The sequence below is a fragment of the Netta rufina genome (genome assembly GCF_964035555.1).
Source record: "Netta rufina genome assembly, chromosome: 14".
In the NCBI taxonomy this organism is placed as follows: domain Eukaryota; kingdom Metazoa; phylum Chordata; class Aves; order Anseriformes; family Anatidae; genus Netta; species Netta rufina.
The window spans coordinates 1,593,827-1,615,853 of NC_140137.1; the positions used below are offsets into that span (position 1 = coordinate 1,593,827).

The 22,027-nt window shown below is 37.1% G+C and overlaps 1 protein-coding gene across 2 annotated transcripts in view; it reads left to right on the forward strand.

Moving 5' to 3' along the window:
• The window catches only part of TTC1 (tetratricopeptide repeat domain 1), a 32,686-nt gene that overhangs the window by 3,284 nt on the left and 7,375 nt on the right, over positions 1–22,027 (forward strand). For both annotated transcript variants that reach the window (XM_084295215.1, XM_084295214.1), the window contains exons 3-7: positions 8,782–8,842; positions 10,723–10,835; positions 13,190–13,226; positions 14,944–15,092; positions 21,167–21,221. In XM_084295215.1, the coding sequence (XP_084151341.1) occupies positions 8,782–8,842; positions 10,723–10,835; positions 13,190–13,226; positions 14,944–15,092; positions 21,167–21,221 (415 nt within the window). The remainder of the gene's footprint in view (positions 1–8,781; positions 8,843–10,722; positions 10,836–13,189; positions 13,227–14,943; positions 15,093–21,166; positions 21,222–22,027) is intronic.

A 22,027-nucleotide genomic window follows, 5' to 3' on the forward strand; every position in this document is an offset into this window, starting at 1 on the left:
AGGAGGAGTCTGTCTCCATTTTCTCTAGCAGCCAGGTCTCCCTGTGACACCTTTTCCTAAGCCTGGATGAGACTCAGTTCTCATAGGCAGGCTGCTTTGGTCATGTCTCTAATGTCCTGACTGTTCTGAGGGCCTTCTACTGGACTCCATTCAGGAAGTCAATGTCTTTTTTTCTTGTATGGAGGATCAGGAAGGGAGAACACTATAAGCAGACACTCTCCAGATACAGTCTATCACGTTGCCCTTGCAGCTTTTCTGGTTTAGATTAAAAAGTCCATTTTTCTTACCTGTATTTATTGCTGGTATGGCAAGGGTTATTGTGAGCATGTGTCGTGATGAGGCTTAAAGGCAGTTTGAGAGATTCATAGACAAAATGCTAAACTTTCAGGGTGAAAAGTATGTCAGTTTTAAGCACCAGAAAGAAAAACAGGTCTGGAAATGTAGTGTCATAGCTTTTCTGCTTCCCTTGTTTTTGTTGTATCACTAGATAATCATTTAAGTTCTCACAGTAATTTTTGCACTCTGTAACATAAGCAAAAGACTGTTGAGTAATTACATTCTTTGTTACATTCTCCATTGAAAGATGCTGTGGAAGTACAAAATCATTTAAAGCTGGAGAGATTTCTTTAGAGAAAGAATTAGCAGCTGCAGATATCCTTCTGCAAGATGAAATATCTAATTTTTATTTTCAGCGGCATTGAGAGGTTATGCCCTCTAGCTTGATTTATGATTACACCTAATGAATTGGAGAGAATCCATCTTGTAGCATCACCATAGCTATTAGATTAGCAATGTATGTAGTGTGAACATTATGTTCCTTAGGGAGCTTTCTGAGTAAAGTATGTAAGCAGTCTTTAAAATACATCTCTCTTTTTTTTTTCTGCAACAATATATTGTTGGTATCTGTTACAAGTACAGCTTGAGAAATCCAGAAATGAGAGATAAATTAGAAGCTTGTAGCAGGTGTTACAACTACTGAAGTAATCTCTTAGCACACTCTTACTTGACATCACTGTATATTTTCTGTTTAGAAAAAACATGGGGATAGATCATTTCCTGAATTTCCACTCTTAGTTTTCTTTACATGTATAATACTTAGAGTTGTTGTTTAAAATTATTTTATTTTAGAAAGTGAAACCTATATTTTGGTTATAAGGAAAATGTGTTAAATGATGCAGATTCTAAGAAAAAAAATACTTCTGTTATGGTCTGCAGGCAGCTGCTGCACATCTATTTATTAAATTTTTTCAAATATTTTTAACCACAAATTACTCAAAAAGATTTTCTTGAGAAGAAGGGCAGCATGATTTTTTTTGCAGCTGGAGAAAATGAGGCAGAAATATTCAGAACTTGTTTATTTGATAGTATTACTAGGTTGTGACAATACACTCAGCAGCAGTTCTGTTTGCTGCTTTGGCAGTCCTTGATCTGAACCCCTGCTGCCTCCCACATTGTGCCAGCACACCTCTCTCTGTGAATGCGCAGTGAACCAGTTATAGGGACTGATTTAGATGGAAGAAAGTCTGTATTTTTAGATCACAGGCAATGCTGATGGGAGTCGGCATCAAGCTGAAGTCTCATGATGGCATTTACGTACAGAGTAGATGAATTTTCTTTGATTAGAATACTTGCCCAACCAAGAGAAAGTTGTGTCAACTGTGGTTGCAACATCAACCGTAAAATACATAATCAAAATACTTGTAATAACAAGAGCTGGATGTTAGCCCTGCTTAAATCAAATTATGGAGTATATGTACCTTTGTAGTTTTTTTAACTAAATATGCTGTTTTTGAGCAGTTTTAATAAATTGGTACTTCTAATAATGTTGTCATATAATTAGGCTGTAGAAAAAGACTAATCTATTCTGGAGATGTGGAAACAGATTTTAGTACTTGCACTGGGTTTATGCACATCCTTTGTGTAGCATAGTAGCAGCCCTGAGTAAAAATTTTCACCTATGCAGAAGCTGCTGAGGAGATCAAAGATTAGGAGCAAGTAGCTGTGTATTTTCTCTGAATTATGTTTCAAGACCACTCTATAGTGAGAATTCTGATTTTTAAGTAATAAAAATTATTTCCAGGGAAGCAGTAGGATGACATAAGTTTCTTCTGCACAATGAAGTAAAATAAAAACAGGAAGAAAAGAGTTTATTAACACATGAACCTGCAAGAAAATTTCTTAAAAAGCAGAAGTAGCTTAGAACAGAGTTGGGTTACTTGTTTGGACTTGCAAGTCTGAGCTTTTTAAGCATTATACAGCCTGAAACAAAATTCTGTTTTATAAGATTTTATTTAAGTATGCTTATTGCTATCTCAGCAGAGGCACTGAGCAGTAAATTGCTTTTGATGCATCGCAGACAGATTTTCTGGTTAGTTGCCATTGACAGTGATGGCTTTGACATTGGTCTAGTCTGCAGGATTAATCAGAGGACACCCAGCAGCTGTTACTTGGTAATTTTTTCAGTCTGACCTGGTCCTCTTCTGGAGGACCCACTAATTATGAGTGTATCCAGCAGCAGCGTTCTGAATCCCTCACGCTCTTCCATTGTGACAGATGTTGCTTGTTCTTTGGGCTTTGTCTGGCAAAGACTTAAGCACCTGGCCTAGTAAGCTCTCATGGATACAGAACACTCCTTTCTAGCTGCTGTAAGGCCTGTAATAAATATGTAATATTCCTCAAAAGCACTTGCCTTCTTTGGGCTGTTGCATGTGCATTAGAACTACAGCTGTCTTACCATGCTCATCTGCTATTTTAACTTCAGGAAAAGTCAGCAAGATGAGGAGCACAGCTCTAGTAGAGCAGTTTCTTCATTAGTGTTGTTAGCAACTCTGTACAAATTAAGTAAAACCAACCTTTGAGATATTTTTTTTTTTAAGTTATACATGAGATATATTCAATTCTGGTCTAAACAGTAAATCTTTTTTTTTTTTTTCCCAGAAATTCTAGGATGTGTTAGAGAAGATCTGTCCTCATCAAGAAATTTCCTTTAAACTGCTTGCCTCTTCACCCTTTTCTTCCCCGTGCCTCAGGTTGATCCCATTGCTCTTCCATAAGTTGTAGCTTCTGTATAGAACTTGCTTTTTCAGGGGCTGAAGAACTGATCTGGGATTTCTTCTGAGATATCTTCTTGAGTAAAGTCATTCGTTTCAGTATTTGATGTTTTCCTAGTTCCAGGTATCTGCCCAATACGGTATAGTAACCTTGGCTGTGAAAATTCAGCTGTTGTATCTGCAGTAGTTACAAAATAAAAGGTAAGGTACAAAGTGGAAGAGAAGATCCAAAGAAGTACCTCCTAGTGTGGAGCAGACCGGTGTTGGTCACTGAGAGATGGTCTTTGAACTTTTCAGGAAGAATGACCTGGTTGGACCCAAACCAGATAATTAATATGAGACAACGCAACTGACTGTACAGTACTTGTTAACGCTTCTAATCAGCATTCAAAATTATTTTGCATAGCAATAAAACTTGCAAGATAATTGGGTTTTGAAGGAGTCATAATGCAATTGTGTGGAAATGTAATTAAAGTTGATTCCCCTATTAAGATGACCTACTTTAGTAACCTGAATCCTGTATACAGTACAGCAGTAACACTAGGTATGTTGTTGCTTTGGTCAAATCAGAGTAAAAGACAGATTGCTGGACTAAAATGACCCTGTATGATGATATTAAAAATAGAACAAAACATCCTGTTTTGTTTTCTGAGTTAAAGCATATCTGAAAAGTCTATTTGTATCTGCTAGAGTAGTTAATTCCAAGTGCTGGTGAGAAGAACCTGGGTATAAAGTCTGCAGTTGTAGGTCTCCCTATGAGATTCATAGTTTCAGTTGCACAGTTGCATTTATAAACTTAAAAAAAGTCTTTGGATGGCAATTTAATAGAGTGAAAAATTGTACCTTTGGTTTTCTTGCAGTGCTGCTGTTTTTATGCTTATATTCCATTTTGCATTTCTGTGGAAGTTGCTGATACTGTAAAATCAAGACCTTTGGTTTAGAAAACTGAGAGGCTTATGCATGACTAAAGGTTTTGACTCGTGGTGATGGATTAAGTGGTCAGCTTCACTCTTCTGCTGGAGGCTGTTGCCTCTGGAGCAGTAATGACAGACTGGCACTCAGGAATAGGCACAGATTTCAGTCTGGCACGCTAACTTAAAGTGACTGCTGCTAGTGGATGTGCCCTGTTGTTTCTGTATGTGCTGCTTACAGTTTCAGGAGAAAGTAGTGATTAGCAACAGAAAGACTAAATCTATCTTTACCATGAAGTTACGATGAGCAGGAATTGGGCAGTCTAGCAATTCCAATTACTCTACCTTTTGAGCAGAGAGAACAGATTTGGTATAGTTTTCAAGTGACAGCTCTCACCAGTTTTGAAAAAAGATTTTTGAGTGACTACAACCTAAATTGAAGTTCCTTAAATGAATATGATACAGCAATAGCTTCACAAAACTGCAGGGGGAAGCAGATGACTGCTAATAGATGGCTTGTAACTAGAAGTGGTATTTGAAGCTGAAAAGTATATTCCTTGTCTGTTTAAATTGCTTGCTTCCACAGATCCTTTGAACCCCAATAACTTCAAATGACTGCTGCTGGATGCCCATACATAAGGGTTTACAAGATGCAGATGTGCATTGTCACCTTGTATAAATAGCGTGGGAGAGGAGAAAGAGTATGCCTGTTGCTCTTTGCAAAACTGGAGCCAGGAACAGTTCCCTTGCAAAGTTAAATCAATTGAGCAAATAAAATGCATAGGAACAGCCAGAGAAAGCGTGCTAGGAAGCATTACAAACTGTGGGTATTCAACCTCCAGCTCTCACCAGCTATATTTAGGAATTTCATTGCCAGCACTATTATATTGGTTCCTTCCAAAGTAAACAGCAGAAATGTGTAGTTTGCTCTCTCCCTAATACTTGAATAATGCTTTGATTTATTTAGCTGTCTTTTTCTCATTACTTCAGATCAGGCCTTGATTCTCTGCACCTCTTGCTTGCCAGGTGGGTTTAGGTCAAGATCCTAATTTCTTCAGAATACGGATGATTGTGATTCAGTATCCAAATCCGTGAACCTTTATAATCAGATCATTTAAAAACTATGCTTTTAGTTAAATATAGTTATTCTTCCTCATGGTTAAAAAAAGAAAATGTAGATCAAAAATTAATGCCTGCCACTTGGAATTTGTCATCTTAAAATTTGCAAAAAGCAATACAAAAGGTTTCACATCTTTCGAATGGCAGAGGATCTTAATGGAGTGTAAGTTGGGGAAGTTGTGCCTGACCCCATGCTTGTATGTGAGCAGCCTATGGGAATGTAGTGGGTCAAGATCTTTGTTCCTGAGGCAGAGCTTTCAAGGAGTTCGGTCTGACCTACTTCCCTCACCAAGGAATGGGTAGCCTGCCCTGCAGCTACTTAAATCTTTTGCTGAAAAATGAGTGGGTGGGGACACTGAAATGACATTGTGCAAAATTTGTCCCAAGGACAAGTCACTTGCAATTTTTTCCTCTCTGGGCTGATATGATCACAGCAAACCGATGACCAGTCTATCAAAGCTGGAAATGCAGCATACTGAACAAAGAGGTTATATTTTCTAAAGGTGCTTTATTTCTTTTAATTCTGAATTTGAATAGAAGATTATAACAGCATTAATTTGAGCAGCACACACTCCAAGAATCCATTCAAATTAAATGTAAATGTAAATTTCAAATCAAGTTAAATGTAAATTAATCCAGAATAGTCATCTTTCTGCTGCTTTTGTATTGTGACTTTCAGTTAAAGAAATGCATACATATGCAGGAACACATCATCTATTTCTCTTACAAATACATTGTGTGCTTTAGAGGCTGTGCATTTAGGCTGTGACTTCTAACATGTATGCTTTGACATCCTGTGCATTTGCTTTTAGGGGTTGATAGTCAGCTACTACATATCACCAATGGGTCACGCTCCCAGTGCAAATAAAGAACGATGCATGCGGTATTCCACAGTCTTCACCTTTTTTGAAAACACAATGAAAACTTGTACAGTCTGGAAGTTAAGTGACAGCCTGAAACATGTAATACAGGAATATGAAGATGTTGGTGAAGCTGCAGCAGAAATGCTGGTTTTGAAGCAGGACTGCATTGCTTGCATAGCTGCTTTCCAGGGAGCTGAGTAAGCTGCAAAGCCATATAAGGTTTTCTTACCAGAGCTGCTGAGACATGCTTAGACAACACTTCTTCTGGGCAAATAGTCAAAGTGACTGTGAGACACTCGCTGACATTTGTATGGCTGTAACAGTTTTGTGGCTAAGTTCTGTAACAGTTCTGTGACTGCCCTTCCAGTTTGTGAAGCTGGATTTGTGAACAAGAGGAGATACCAAAGAGGAGGCTTTCAGGTGAGGAGAATTGAATGAATCAGCTTCCCAGTGTGACAGCCCTTAAGCTCCTCAGTTGCTCAGGACTTCTGTTTGTCCATGTTTCCCCAGCAAATGTGGCCATACCTTGGTCATCTGTGCTGTTGAGACTCTAGCTCACAACCTTCTTGACTGTCAGAGAAGGAATCCCATGATTCAAAACTCTTTTTAATTCCTTTTTCTTTAAGGTTAATCTCTCGAAGCCTCCTTGCTTCAAAGCAATTCTTAGGATTTAATACTTGACTGGGATAAGCATAAACTCTGTTGTAGTATTTTTAATAAAATGGAAGAAAGTCATAGAATATCCCGAGTTGGAAGGGACCCATAAGGATCATCAAGTCCAACTGATAATTATCCAAATGCTAATGCAAGTAAAGCTTTTCATCCAGTATCCCTTGATTTTTAGGATTTCTGCATCAGGAGTACCATAACCATGCTGTAGTTCTCATAGGAAAAAATCTTTTGTTACATTGTACACAACCTGACCTTAAACAACAGTGAATCAGTTAATAGAACTTAAAGGCCAGCTCTAAATAGGTCATGAGCAATGAAGTCAGTAGGGCTGGTGTTTCAAGCGTTTCTTATGTTGGATGAGGATTGTCTCTAAATCTCTCTGCTTTTCCATTAAGGTCATAATCTCTAAACCTGCTCTGTGCTGTTCACTGGTGTGAAAGCTACCTCTGTTGTGGAAATTTCTACTCAATGTGCATTCAGGATCTTTTAAAAAGGTATTTCTGTGGAGGGGCAAATGAGTGCGTAGCAGTGACCTTGCTGGAGAAGTTCTGTCGAGCGTTTCCCACGTTTGGGTGCAGCTTTCAAATGTAGCTATGTATTCCCTGTGCTGAGCAGCCAAATCCCACGTATATACAATGAACGTGTGCTTTTAATGCCGTTGGTGCTGTAAGTGCTCAAATTCGTTCCTATGCTCATAGTCAGAAATCACTGACTGGCTCGTGTGTGCTGGTGCAAGTGACATTGTGGAAGGACCAGTGTGGATCTAGCATTGCACCCGGGAGGAAAGCAGATTTCTAAGTAGTGATGTATTTTGTCCACCATGTGTTGTTTTTGTTTGTTTTTTTTTTAATATGAGGAGCAATGAGTATTAATAGGAGATGGGGGGGGGGGGGGGGGGAAATGAGTGATCTAATCATGTATCAAAAGGGTCAGATAAGATTTTAGTGTGTAGTTGCGTGTGTGACCACTGAATGCCACTTCTCTCAAGCCTAGCTTTTGGAGCACTGTGATCTGTTATTATGAAGATGGTAACAGTGGTCAAGTGAACTACTTTCCAAAAGCAATAAAAGTAAGAGGAGAGAACCTCTGATCTTGTATTGTTTGTCAGTTACTTGGCATAGCTGTGAGATGGTGCAGTGCTCCATGGTACTATATTTAGCTGTTTCCAAGGAGATGTTCTGTGTGATATTGATAATTGCATTAATCCTTGATTTACAGAATCTGCAGGAAAGGAAACTGTTCCTTTTTCTAGTGTTGGCTTTTTAATTGCTCAGTGATCTGTAATTTATAGCCACCTTCATTTAAGACCTTTATGCTTGCATGTTTTGGGGGCAAAGTCAACAGTCGAATTATTTTTTTTTAACCATAGAAATGATTCATGAACAAGAGCATTGCTGCTTGTTGATATTGTCTTACTTATAGTGCTTTGTTTTTCCTTCTGTGAGGTATGTCTACATGTGGAAGGCTTCCTTTGTAAGAGATGGCTTTATGACATCCTGTATTTTCAGTGTCAGAGACTAAGAGCATTCGTGTCAACTTTGCTTGTGCCAAGAGCATGGTTAAGATATTCATGGATGAGAATACAACTCTTCTTAGCATGTGCAATTTTCACTGTGTAGCAGAACAATCTTCCTGTCTCAGGCTCTGAAGGCTTATTCAATCTGCATAAGAAATCTTTCAGGGCACTGTTATCCGTGGACCTGCTTCTAATTCAGTAAGCTCAATGTGCTTTGTACATCTCTGGAAGTAACAATTTCTGAGGTAGAATTATTTCAAGCAAATGTTTTGAGACTTTACATCTAACATGTATGTTACATAGTTGAGCTACACTGAATTCAGTTGAATTGAAAAGGAATTAAGAAGCAAGCTAACAGCTAAAATGCTAGCATACTAGTTTAAACAATATAATTCAATATGAATGCTCTTTGTGCATAGTGTTGTTAATGAACTAGAGCTTTTTAACTGCCTCATTGGTATACTCCAGTGTTTTATGGATCTATAAAGCATATCATGCCACAGTAAATGCAAGCAAGTGATCTTGGTACTAGTTAAAATTCTTCAGGTTATATACTATTCTGATCTCCATTCATAGCTTATCGGGAACTACAGCTGACCTACTTGTTCATTTCAATTAAATACTTTGAGACGTTGTCTCTTCTTTTGTAGAAACGAAGAAAGGAGAGCACAACACTGAAGGAGAAAGGAAATGAGCAGTTCAAGAAAGGAGGTGTGTTGATAATCTTTTAATATCGTATGCAAGTTAGAGAATCTCAAATTAATACTTCACCATTATGGTGATATTGCAGAAAACCTCTAGGAAGACCTCACACCTATCATCGTTCAAAGTTATCTATATCATTTTTTCACCCAGCTCTAGGGAACAGAAAGAGAGACTTCCTTAAGAGATAAGTTTAAATCACAAAATCTTGGATTGCTAAAGCAGGTTTCTCATGAAAGCTGTGTTTAAATCCAAGAACGTGATACGGAATTGACTGCCTTCCAAGTGCCAGGGTTTTTTCTTCTAAGCAAAAAAAAGGCTTCCACCAGATTGAGTTCTGCTAATGCAATTGCTTAAAATTGATGGAGGCTGAGTGTCTCAATGACTCTCATAGCTTTGTACCTTTGTATGTTTCTTTGTATCCACCGGCCCTTTTCTTTCTTTGTACACTGTATGTGTGTATATCTCTATATATACACTATATATCGTGTATGTGTGTGTGTATATATATATATATATATATATATATATATATATATACACATGCAAGCATCTCTATGCATACATGTGTGTATATTTTTCTATGTGTGGAGATGTACACATACATAGATATATAGATCAATATATAGATACATATTTTTTAAAAAAATCTAGAGGTGTGCAAACTTCTAGCTTACATTGGAACTGGATATGTTGTAAACATAGTTGATCTGTAACAACATGTCTGCAGTAAATAACAATACCAATGATTTTAGTTAAAGCACATGAAGGGAGAAGGGATTTTTGACCCCTACCATTCATGTAATGTTTTGATGGTTAGAGGATTTTCAAAGAAATAAGGAAATGTACATTAATGCTTACCTCAGTCAACAGGGTTACACAAATGAGTAACTTCTGCTTCCCAGAAGCATATTCTGATAACCAGACAGTGATCTTCCTGCTGGAGGTCTCTAAGAGACCAAGATTGCTGGGGAATGATTTACCAATTCAGGTAAGTGTCAGAGCAGGCAGGAAGGAGCTGCTGGGACTATGGAAGTAGCAAACCTGTAGTATTGGCTCAGTCATCTTTTGAGATCTTATCCATAGCCTTTTCCTGACAAATTCTTTGGCAGATGTGTTCAGTGTGCCTGTGCTGCTGATGCCTGTCAAAGCATTGGAAATGAATAACTTTTTAAGCACCTGTCTGGTCGGTCACTGACTAGTATGCAGAAAAAATTGCTCTGTTTGAGGAGAATGCATTTGTCAGCTGGCAGGGCATTGTTCAGGATCACTATAGGGCCTTTTCATTCTTTGAATCTACCATTATTGGAAAACAACTTAATCATCTCATGTGCTTTATCGCTGGTCTGTGCTTTAGATCAGACGTGAAGATGGATGACCTTCAGGTGCCAATTGATAGGTTTGTGGTGACTGACCTTTAAATCAGTTGTTGAAAGATACTCTGACAAATGAGATTTCCCTAGCTGCTGTGAGCAGGTATTGGTGCAGTAACATGTCCCAACACGCATTTCCTTTCAGATCAAGGATACATGTCAGCTGAAAAGATTCAAACCCTAAAGCTCTGAACAAAAAGGATGAAACAAATTCAGGTGTGAGAATTAATGCACAGCATGCTGCAGTAGTTATGCGAAGCACAGGACTACTTTTCTGCTCCTATGAGGGTGCTGATTTAAAAAAAATAATTGGTTGTCATTGATACAAGTAGTAGTCAGTAGTATACTTTGTCAGAAAGCAGCTGATTCTGATTACTGGTTTAAATACTGCATCACATATTGAGAAAGGTTTCCAAAGAAATTCTAGCCATATGATTCATTGACCATACTGGCATTTGAAATAAATGATCTGTTTTGTTTTTTTGTTGTTGTTTCTTTTCCCTATTGCATCTGCAGACTATGGAGAGGCAGAAGACTCATATACAAAGGCTCTGCAGATTTGTCCAGCCTGCTTCCAGAAAGATAGGGCCGTTTTATTTTCAAACAGAGCTGCTGCAAAAATGAAGCAGGTGAATATCTTTGTTTTATGAAATGACAAGTATTGTTTATACGTCAAAGGAAATTATGAAGTCATTAAGGATGCATAAAGGAGGGGAAAAGTATTAAACTGTTTGCAGGCTTTGTTGCTTGTATATTCTCATGTGCTTCCAGCAGAAATACTGGTACACTTGATTACTGAGGATTAATTCAAAACTGAAAGTTGCAATTGGAGCAGCTGTTCAAAGTTGCTTTGCTGCATTATATTTAAAACACTGATTGCTTTGTTTTCTTTCAAATAAATTCAAAGTTCATGTGGAACAGATGTGTTAAAGCATGTTTAATGTATACAGACCCATGTATTAGATTGTCTAGAAATGTAACTAGGTAGTATTTGTTTTTAAATCAAGTTTTTTTGTCCATTTTTTTTTTTTAAACCTGGATAGTCAGACTTGTCTTCAAATGATTGGTTTGATGCTTTCAGGCATAAGTAGGGCTTCCTATGACTATTAATTCAGTTAGCGTGCTTCCTTCACAGTTGCTATATAGCAGCATGGACCCTATGTAATAGGGCACTGTCCCAAGAGAATGGCTACAGCTGTCTCTTATCTACTTTCTATTCCATGTCCAGGGACAGATGCCCACATGTTACCAGGTTACCAGAACCTGAAATGTACTGTAAGCACAATGGAAAGCCAACAATTTAATTTACAAGCTAATAATTGATTTTAAAGAATTGAGAATCTCATCTTTACAAATAAGTCGCTGGACTGCCATATAACAGGAGGAGTGAGAGGAGAACCTTTATGCCTGTTTGATCTTGTACAGTCATGCTAGTATACAGCTAGTATGTGTATTTCATACAGCTCACACATTCTACTAGTTGACCACAACAGGAGCTAGGAGGACCTATCAACAAGCATTCAGTAATACTTTTCTGGCTCACAGGCATTGAGTGTCTATATTTAGTTGTCTGAGACACTTATATAGCTTTTCTATCTTGTTTATTATCATACTTTCAATATTGTCTCTTCAGGCTATAAATATGGTGCTAAATTACCTCTTCTTTCTAAATAAGTGAAAATAAGAATTGAAGAGAAATTACTCCCTCTTTTTGCTTTGTTTTTTATATTATTATGGAAAAATAGCATAGTAACTCCTATGCTTATTTTATTTTCCTGCAAAGTGAACTTCCTTGTGGTTTTCCTCCAGTATTGATGCAGATGCAGCTCTGTCTGTAAGTGTACCTTGCAGCCATATTTAGGTATAAATAAATTCTTGCTCAACTAGAATTCACTCTTGGGATACTAAATTGAACAGGCAAGGAAAAAATAGAATTCTGTAATAGCAGATGTTGAAACCTTTCAAATATGAAAGCTGTAACCTGAAAAAGCTCTTCATAATCCAGATGTTAGCTAGGAAAACAATGCAATATTTCCCAGATGAGCACAGGATAATAAAAACTGCACAAACTACTGTATCACCTGTATAGATAGTAGAACCTCACAGACCCATACCTTACACTGAAAATAGATCCACATTTTTAACTTCCCCCATTAAGTATTTTTTCTTCTATACTTCCATCACCCTTTTGCTTTGCACTACCATGAAAGCTTGTCGGGCATTCTTCTGTGAGGCAGCTTCCATTTAATGGAGAAGAAAATAGTTCCTGGGGTATAGAAATGCAGGAACTACCCTTATGAATACTACTGCATCAATCAACAATACAGGCACACAACAGCCTTTTTCTTGTTTTCTTTTTTTTTTCTTGAAGCCCTTTTAGTTTAGATGAAAACAGGATCTCTGTCTCAGCATTTTTTTTATTTTTTTTTTTTTTTTATCTTTATAAGCAGATTACCTGACTCTCATCCTCTAACTGTGGTTGTCTGAGCACGCTAACATCTTGTCCCTACCACTCCTGGCAGTCTCAGCTTCCTCTGCAAGGGACAATGCCTATATTAGTGCTAAAGGCAATATCATATGTGCTTTCCAAATGTCTTTGTTCTTACAGACAGGAATTTATCTGGGAGTCCTGGGAACTGTCTATTCCAACCCCTTAATTAATTGACAAATGTAGGAAAGCTGTAGCTTGGTTCAGCCAAGGCCTGCAGATGTGACTCAGCCTTTTGACAGTCGCTTGCTGCTGTCTGTTCAGTGCAGACTGATTAGTGAGGCAGCCGTGCAATCTGAACACTGGCAGCTTTCAGGGAGAGGAAGCTAATCGCTGATAAAGGACTTTAAATCAGAAGCAGTGGTATGAAAAGCCTTGATTACATGAACATTCCTATTCCTTGGAATGACAGACAAACCTTTTTGTGTGCTATTGTAAACAAGCTGTTTCCCAAGAAATATGATATACAATTTTGTTATATGTTCTGTGTTCTAGGACAAGACAGAAGCTGCCCTAAGTGACTGTAGCAAAGGTATGACTCTTTTTTCCTGTGCATCACTCTTCTGCCAGATCTTTCATGGATAAATTAAACAGTTAGTGCTTTACTACAGAGCTGTAACTTTGGGCATTTCTATATGAAGAATTTATAGAAAGGCTATAGTGAAAGACACACGAATCTAAAACTATATGTTTTGTAAAATGTCTGTTGAACTTACTGCCTATAATAATCTACTTTCTGTTCTCCTGTGACAATAAGACTGCTGTTGGTACTTTTTTCCAAAAAAAAATGAAATATTTTATGGAAGCTGTTTCCTTATACCTACTATTTTAAACATATTTCCACCTGCTATTCCCACCAAATCTTGGTTTAATTTGAGATTCCAAAGACGTGTGGGGCCTCACAGAATTAAAAGCACTATCAAGTCCCCATGCAAGGCTCTTGCTTGGTCACAAGGGATTATGCTCTCATGTTTTTGTCTTGCATAGTTTTATCTTCGCAACTTCTAGTAAAATCATTTCAGCCATGTATTGCTTTATTTCTTCTACCCATTCACCCATGCTTGAGTATTTTTTAAACTGCACATGACAGCTGGGGAAAAGTGTCCAAAGTTACCAACCAAAAAACTAACCCAATGGCTGAGTGCCGGTGGTGCTTGTACAGTAAATCTCAGTTTGTATGTTATAAAAGGAATCTTGAAGGTAACAAAATCTAGCTGACCTCTGTTACTGTGGAGTTTTGCCTTGTTTTGGTGGTGGTGCATTTTGAAAAACACTCCTGGTAATTTCTTGGTGGCTAAAAGGGAACAGGTCTGTTTTGCTGCAGTGAGACTTAAACTAACCATCATTTGACACTGCCCAGGGATTTTTTTTATTTTTTACAAACTGCAATGCAACACTTAGCGCACAGCCAAGCAATTCACATTAACCTGCAACTTGCTGATTGTAGGGTTCTCTTTTTCCTTCTAGAATAAATAAACCAGAATATTTACCTAATCTGGGGTTTAGCTGTCCTGAGAACAATTTTAATGGGTTAGCAATTAAAAAATGAGCAGGTTTTTGTATTTCCTTTTCATGTGATGAAAAATGGATGAAGAAATCCTTGAGAAATTACCTTGCACAGGCTACTGTTCAGTTCAGCATTCAATCCTAACTGCACCAGTAAACATGCTCACAATTGCCAAGGGTATAAGGAGAAGAAAAGATTAAATTCAGTCTGAATGCCTCTGTGGTGATTTGTAGAGCTGGTATAAACTTTTGTGGCTTCCCAACCCAATTTTAACTGTTTGATTTTTTTTTAGAGATATTCAGAAGAACACCAGTAGTTGTTCTGGAGTTAGTCTCAGCTTGCAGTGAGATAAGCAAGGAAATGCTTGGTTTCCCTACTACGTATATCTTTAGGTACATTTAACTTTAGGTGTAATCTAATAATATAGACTTATATGCAAAAACTGAAAAATGTTATGGATTCTTCATGTTTCTGAAGTGCCACATGATTTCTAATGCACAAATAGAGCTTTCTTCTATATAGTGATATTTCATCTAATGTCTATGATCTATGGTCAATTGCGTTAGACCTCCATAGGTGGGTGTAAAGGGTGCCTCCCTAAATTCTTTTAAACCGTGACTCTGATTCTAAGCTGCGTTAAAACATCTATTAACATTAAGACTTTAATACAGGCTTAAGAATTTATTTGAGGGGGTATAAAAATGTTTGAAGTAAAATACTGTGTTGTGTTCTTATTTTCCAGCAGTGGAATTAGATCCTAACTATATTAGAGCTTTACTGAGGAGAGCAGAACTACATGAAAAAACAGAAAAACTAGATGAAGCTCTGGAGGATTATAAAGCAGTCCTAGAAAAAGACCCCTCAGTTCATCAGGCCAGAGAAGCTTGCATGGTAAGCCTTTTCGGTGTACTTTGGCACAACTTTAAAACAAGGTCTTTCTTTTCCTAGTCTAAATATTTAAAGCTGTTTGCGCAAGCTGCTTCATACACAGTGATGATAACTTTGAATCAAAAAGTGTACTGGTTTTCTCCTCTGGCTATACATAAGAAAGATTACATGAAATGTAATGACAAGACTTAGGTCCGTGAAGCGTAGTCCTCTTTTAACCTTTATAAAATGAGTGGAAGTAAACGTATGTTCTGTAAGCATATAACTACATCTTCACCTGTTGAATAACCTACCCCATGTCCCCCACAATACATATGTGTGCATGCGTGGTCACCTCCCACACAACTTAACGATTAATACATTACAGTTCTAGTTTGATTCTCTACCAGGAATATCTTGGAACTGTTTAAATGCATTAACTTTTTTCAAACAAAGGTATTTCAATACATGCTTTTTCAAATACAAATAAATTTCTGATAAATTTCTACTAAACATTGAAATTTTGCTTAAGATTTTTAATTGTACTTATACATGCACTAGAAAAGATTGTTTAGGTCAGAACCTGTACAGTGCTGACTCTGTTAGTGAGCCACTCTTGCATTTTAGTAGCCATCACTTCAATAAGGATCTGCAATTTGGAAATCAGAATACAAGTACCCCATAATCAGTTCTTGCTAGCTATTTAATGAGTGGGAGTCAATTTTTCTTTTAGTAGAATTATTTTTCTGATTAGTGAATTTGCAGTCATAATGCAATTATGCCTTTATGGCATAATTATAAAATAGATACTTTTTGATGACTTGATTAAGAGAATAGCGGAGACAAGATCTGTCTGTAGCTGTCTGAATTATGCGACTGAAGTCTGCTATTAATTTTCAAAAACTCAGTCTTCCATGTGAAGAAGGTGGAACTTTGTAGTTGCAAACAGCACTCTTTTCTGATTAAATTACTTTTTTGTTCCCAAACACATGAATTCTGCAGTACTATGTTCGAGTGTCCATTTTCAGTCAACATTACAAATACTTCTCTGTATTAAAGGCTTCTTAAAGAAACATTGTCGTATCTCTGGAAGTATATTAAAATGCTTTAAAGTTACCTTGGACTTTAGGATATGGCAGCTTGGATGAACAAAGGTAAATCTCTAGAATGTCTTGAAATTCTAGTCTATCATGTAAATAATCCCTACTCAGTGGCGACTTAAAGTTTCTGCTGCAGCCTGCTCATTTGAGGTTTCAAATAACTTTGTGTAAAATACAAGCAGGAAGGGATTTTTCTAGTGATACTTAGTATGCTAATGCTTGGTGTGGAAAACAGCTGTGATTTGGTAAGTTCAAAGGGTCTTTCTGCAAGAGTTGGTATAGCAAGAAGGGCAATTTGGTTTCGTGCACAAAGCTCTCGCACACTGCTTGTTGTTCTCCTTTTTGAAAAGAGGTTATGAAGGCTGTGTTGAAATGCGGTAGGTATGCAGCTAGACAATGTGGTTTTGGAGGAACGTGCTAATGGAAGGTAGCTGCTATCAAACGTACAGTAGTGGTCATATTATGTCAAAGTGGGAGCCTCAGGTCACAGTGGGTGAATGGCTTGCAAGCACTAGAGAGTCTGGAAAGAGCTGACCATCTTCTGCAGGGAAAACAACTGAACTATCTCTTACTTCCCTTTTAAGATAAATGGATGCAATTTTAAAACATAATGCACAATTAAGCGTGCAAATCCATATGACAGTACTTGACTTCTTCTAATAGGTTGTTAAATTTTCAGAGGGCATCATTATTTTAAGTTCAGCTTCATATCAGTGAACATGCAACCTATTCTGCTCCCTAAAAATAAAAAAATTAGAAGTTACAAAATTATCTCTAAAGCAACTTTGTCGTGTTAATGAAGAAATGTATTTGCAAGGTTTGTTTAATTATTTTAATTTCCATGTGGATAAATTATTTGTAGTGATTTCAGTTTTATTTTCGAATTCCTTTCTCCCTCGTCCCCCCCACTATGGTGTTGTACTGACACATTAGAAACTGCTTTAATAGCATATTAGACAAGAAGGCTTGCCTAAAATTACTTCCTTTGGGACTGGATCAATTGCACTCATAGCAGAAAAATATTCTGCTTAACCATGTAACTCCTGTTAGTGTTAAGGGTAAGAACAGATAAACCCATGAACTGCCAGCTGCTTTAAAAGCTGTCCAGATGCTTTCCTTGTGCTAGTGCTAGTATAAGTTCATGACTGACCCTACATGGATAGCTGGTTATTTTTATATGTATAATATGCCAAAAGGAAAACCAACTATCTACGAGGAAAGAAAAGCCAGCAACCAATAACCACCCAAGTGAATAGTTTTATATCACCATGGCTTTCTGGTGGCAAATGCAGACTCAGATCTACTGCAATTACTAGTGAGAAGGAAAGAAAATGTGGTCAGGGCAGTGCAGGAATTGGGGCCATCACTTCTGGCAGCACCCAGTGATAAGGTCAGTTTACCGTACTGTGAAACAACCCCCTGATGCTTGTTGCATGCACAGCAATGGTTTAATAAATGATGAGCTTGTCAAACATCATTACTGCATGGACAGTGAATGCGATGCATTTATCATAGTCTAGAAAAGATTATTTGTATTGGCCTCATTTATAGTCTCCTAGCTGAGACAGTGGCTTATTTGATCGAGGAATTCAGCCAAGGAGTGTGCTGACATTTCCAAACGAAATGACAGGATTTAGTTTTTGTAGCTTTTAGCCTTTTAGCATTAGCCTAGATCCAGAAAGAGGCTTATTGTAATTTAGTCATTTATTTGGTAAAGTAGCCGTTAGTCACTCTTTGTATGGAGAGCTGCTGAAATGCAGTGTGATAGATCAGACAACTTGTTATGAACAACTAGTCAGGACTCCACAGATTAAGACTTGGGAACACTGTCAGTAGTTGGTTTAAAGTGTGAAGCATTTCAAATACTTATATTTTGGCTGATCAGAACTCTCTAAAAGTATAGGTATTGTCTCTTTTATATCTCTTACAATACCATAATCTTCCTTCAGTTAGTTTGCCTCTAATAATCTCATAAAAGTGCCAGTGCTCAGTTACCACTGGAGACTTGTTCTAGGAAAGGATCATTAAAAAATGCTGCTGTTCTTTCTGTCTGTCTTTCAGAAATGTTTTAGAAATATCAGTAATTCTTAATTTTTGTAGCTAGGAAGTACAAACGCTGACTGATACACGTGCCTTTTGCTCCTTGACCTCCTTTTACTAGGCAGAGACTTTAGGCTCACATGTGGTGCAGAACACTTCGTACAAAATGCCCTCAATTTACACTGCAGTGGGTTGTAGGGCATTCTGCTCTGAGTTGATCCTGTTCTTTGTCAAGTTTCAGGGTAGAAGCAGTCTTATGAGATTGCGGCTTAAATCTCACCTCTTGAAAATCTGTTAATGAAATACTGACAAAGCCAGTCCTACACTTTAAAAAAAATATCCATAATATCTAAATTCTATAACAAAAAACAATTCCAGATTCCACGTATGTAGTTAGCATGTCTATAATACACAGGGGGACTTAGAGGCTCTGCTTTGTTGTAATGTAAAGTGCAGTGCTCTTTGCAGAAATAGTACAGCACTTCTGTGCCCCCACTGGTAATGAAAATGATGCATCAGGAGAATCTGGCTCTAACAGTGAATGAGGCTAATTTGCAATCTTTCTTCTTCCCATTTGTTGAAAATATTTCACATGCTGCTTTAGGGAATGTCATAATCTTATTAAATGATAGCTATAAAAAAGAACTAAATACACAGTAGTTCTTTGATTCTTGATTTGTAAATTGCTCTAAAATTTCAGTATAGTTTGTATTTCAGGAGTACAGTGCTAATGTTTTGATTTTAAAGCCCCGTTACACACTTCGGTTACTTTTGACATCCTCAATGTCAAATTAAACAGTTGGAAATTACAGTGTTTTGTGGTCAAATAATCCCTATTGATCCTTTCCTGGAAAGTGTTTAATTATGTGGTATCAATCTTTAGGTTTTTATGCAGGTGCATAACGGTGTTTGCTGAATTTTAGCTTCAGCACAGTTTCTGAGGGAGTGGCGGACCAGATAAACTTATTTACCAAAAGAAGCTGTACTTTGAGAAAAGTATCATAGACACCAGATAAATAGTTGTGTTTATGGATACCTTTCTATAGATACATAGCCTTGCAGGTATGTTCCTGGTGTGAGAAGTGCTGAGAGTGGACTAGGACTATTCAGACTTCCAAAACACGGAACATGTATTCCAGATCAAGTTATTTGTGCCTTTATTTCCTGCTAAAGCACTATCTCCAAATGAGAGACTGTGTATATATTAAATAATCCAAGACTCAGCAGATGTGACAGCCACAGTGCAAACCAAATTTGGAGCCTGGGGATATCCACACATGTTTTCATGCAAGCAGCTTAGGTCCAGATCTGCACCCAACTTAATAAGCCCCTCTGAGTCAGCAGGAGTCAGATAAGGTCTGACTGGGCTAATTAAATCTGGCTCACTGGTGATACTGGGTCTGGTCTGGTTTCAGACTTATCCATCCATGTGTATGTGCATTGTACTCCTTAGTGTTCATTTTTCAGTTCTTATGGGGGTATACCACCTCTCTTCCCCATCAGTGTAGAAAATGAATGTATTTAGCTGTGTTCATCAGTGTATATGCTGCTTTGAACAAGAATAGTCAGACAGTCTTGGCAGCACGTTATTTTTGTGTTGTTTTGTTTTGTTTTTTTTTTTTCCCTCCAAAGGAGAACACCTTATTTCTCTGTAGCAATGATATCAGAATGACAAACCCTTGATGCTCTGTGAGGACTGGAGCTATAAAATACAGGAAGGAACAAGATTGGGAAATTAAATTATTTAACTATGTTCAGAAGCCAATTATCACAAGTGAGATGTATAAGGAATGAATTGCACACCTGTTACCATGATTTGTTACCGTAATTAATTTACTGATAGCACCATTACAGCAAGTCTGTCTTATCTACAGTGACCTCCATGAGAAGAAACAGCGTAGTTAGAATGTAACTGCATTCTGACCTGCCAGGATTGTATAGTAATAAGTATGGTATAAAAAGTTGAAATAGTTGCTTCTGAAAATATGAAAAAGGTATAAAAAATAACTCTCATTCAAAATATATTGTTTTAATATAATACTTAACTTATGAAAAGTAAATACATAAATGATGAAATTGTAAACTTAGTTGTAGTAAATATAAAATTATAATTCTAAATGGTGATTACAATCATTGAGTAAAACACTGTATAAAGATGGAAGATGAGTCACAGCTGGTTTAGGTGTAAATGGGGATCTCAAATTATAGGAATGCCTAGAATACTGTGCAGTTATGTAATGCTCATTAGAAACATGAGAAGCTTTTATCTATTTTATCTATGATGGTGCACAAATCTTCCTCAGTTTTGAGGAGAGAAAAATAAATAAATGAACTGTTCCTTGGACTAGTACCTTGCTCAGGATGAACTTGTTGGGAGTTCCCTACCCATTTGTAATACTCTTTACTCGTTATTATGCGATGCCAACATTGCATAATAAGGTGCTGCGTATTAAACTACAACCTGAAATTCAGTGATCTTCTGATAAAATACTTGTATGTAGATCTTCATGTTTTCATTGTGGATTTACCTGAAGCAGCACACCAGTGGGAGCAGGTGTCATAGATGTTATTCTGTGTTTAATTCCTCTGACCTCTCTTAAACATATTTAATGTGTGCATCAGAGGAGATAGGGCTAAAATGTACATTAATTGTAAATCTCTTAAATTCAGTAACTTTTCAGTCAAAATACCAGGCAAACAGATCAGATTTGTTTCTCAGTAGTAAAAATTCATGCCTATATGAAACTTGCATTTGCAAGTTATGACTTACTGCTTATGTGAATTGATGTCATAGAATGAATGACAGGTTTCCAAAATAAGATAAGTGTTGATTTGACGTAAGGATTTTTTTAAGCTGTAAACTGTATATCCTTGGTATGTGTATGAAAATTACATAAGCTTAAACAATAGTATTATTGAAAGCATGGATCTGATTCCAATTTTTCTTCCTCTCCACAGCGATTACCTAGGCAAATTGAAGAACGGAATGAAAAATTAAAGAAAGAAATGTTAGGTAAGTAGCATGTACATGTAACTTGCATAATAATCATTGTAGTCTACTAGGAAGATAAAAATTTGTGACTAGAATCTAACATAAAATTTAAAGAAGGTAAGTTTTAAAGGAAATACTTGTGTTAAACAAAATTCACGATTTCTTTCTAGTTCTCCGTTGTTTAGTTCTACTTACAGTAAGTTCTAGCCAAATAGTTTTCCCCTACAGAAAAGGCTATTAGTTAAATTTAAAGACAAAAATACTCAAGACCTTCTAAAACAACATGTAAAAGCAGGGGGAAATAGTTTGAAACAGACCAACTGCTCTGTCTTATTGCAAGTAAGTATTTAAAGGAGGCATTCCCATGAATGGGTTAAAACAGGTTTTCACTAAACCATACATTAAAAAAAAAGTCAACCAGCTGTAATAACTGAGCATGTTTGATCTTGTGTCTGAAGAACTAAATTTGGTTCTCTTTGTAGCATTTTCCACCTATAGACCTCCAAGTCTTCATGTTTATCCTGGTTTATATAGTGTTTCAGCTTTGTTTGTGTTAAGGCTGGATTAGGCCTACCCTTGTGTTACAGACAGGCCTTGCTGAGATAAAATTGGATTTCCTGACTACATAGCTCATTATATCTTGACTTTTACAATTCATAGTAAACAATGCTGTTGACTGGACTTGTGGAAAAGAGAATGTGATTAATATAAGCCATTTGAATGTGTGGGCCTCCAGCATTGTGTTGTGTGGTATCGCTTGGATAGCACGGTAACTGGACTGTTCTATTTCAAAAGACTAACTACTTCAGTAAAATCGCTCAAGCATT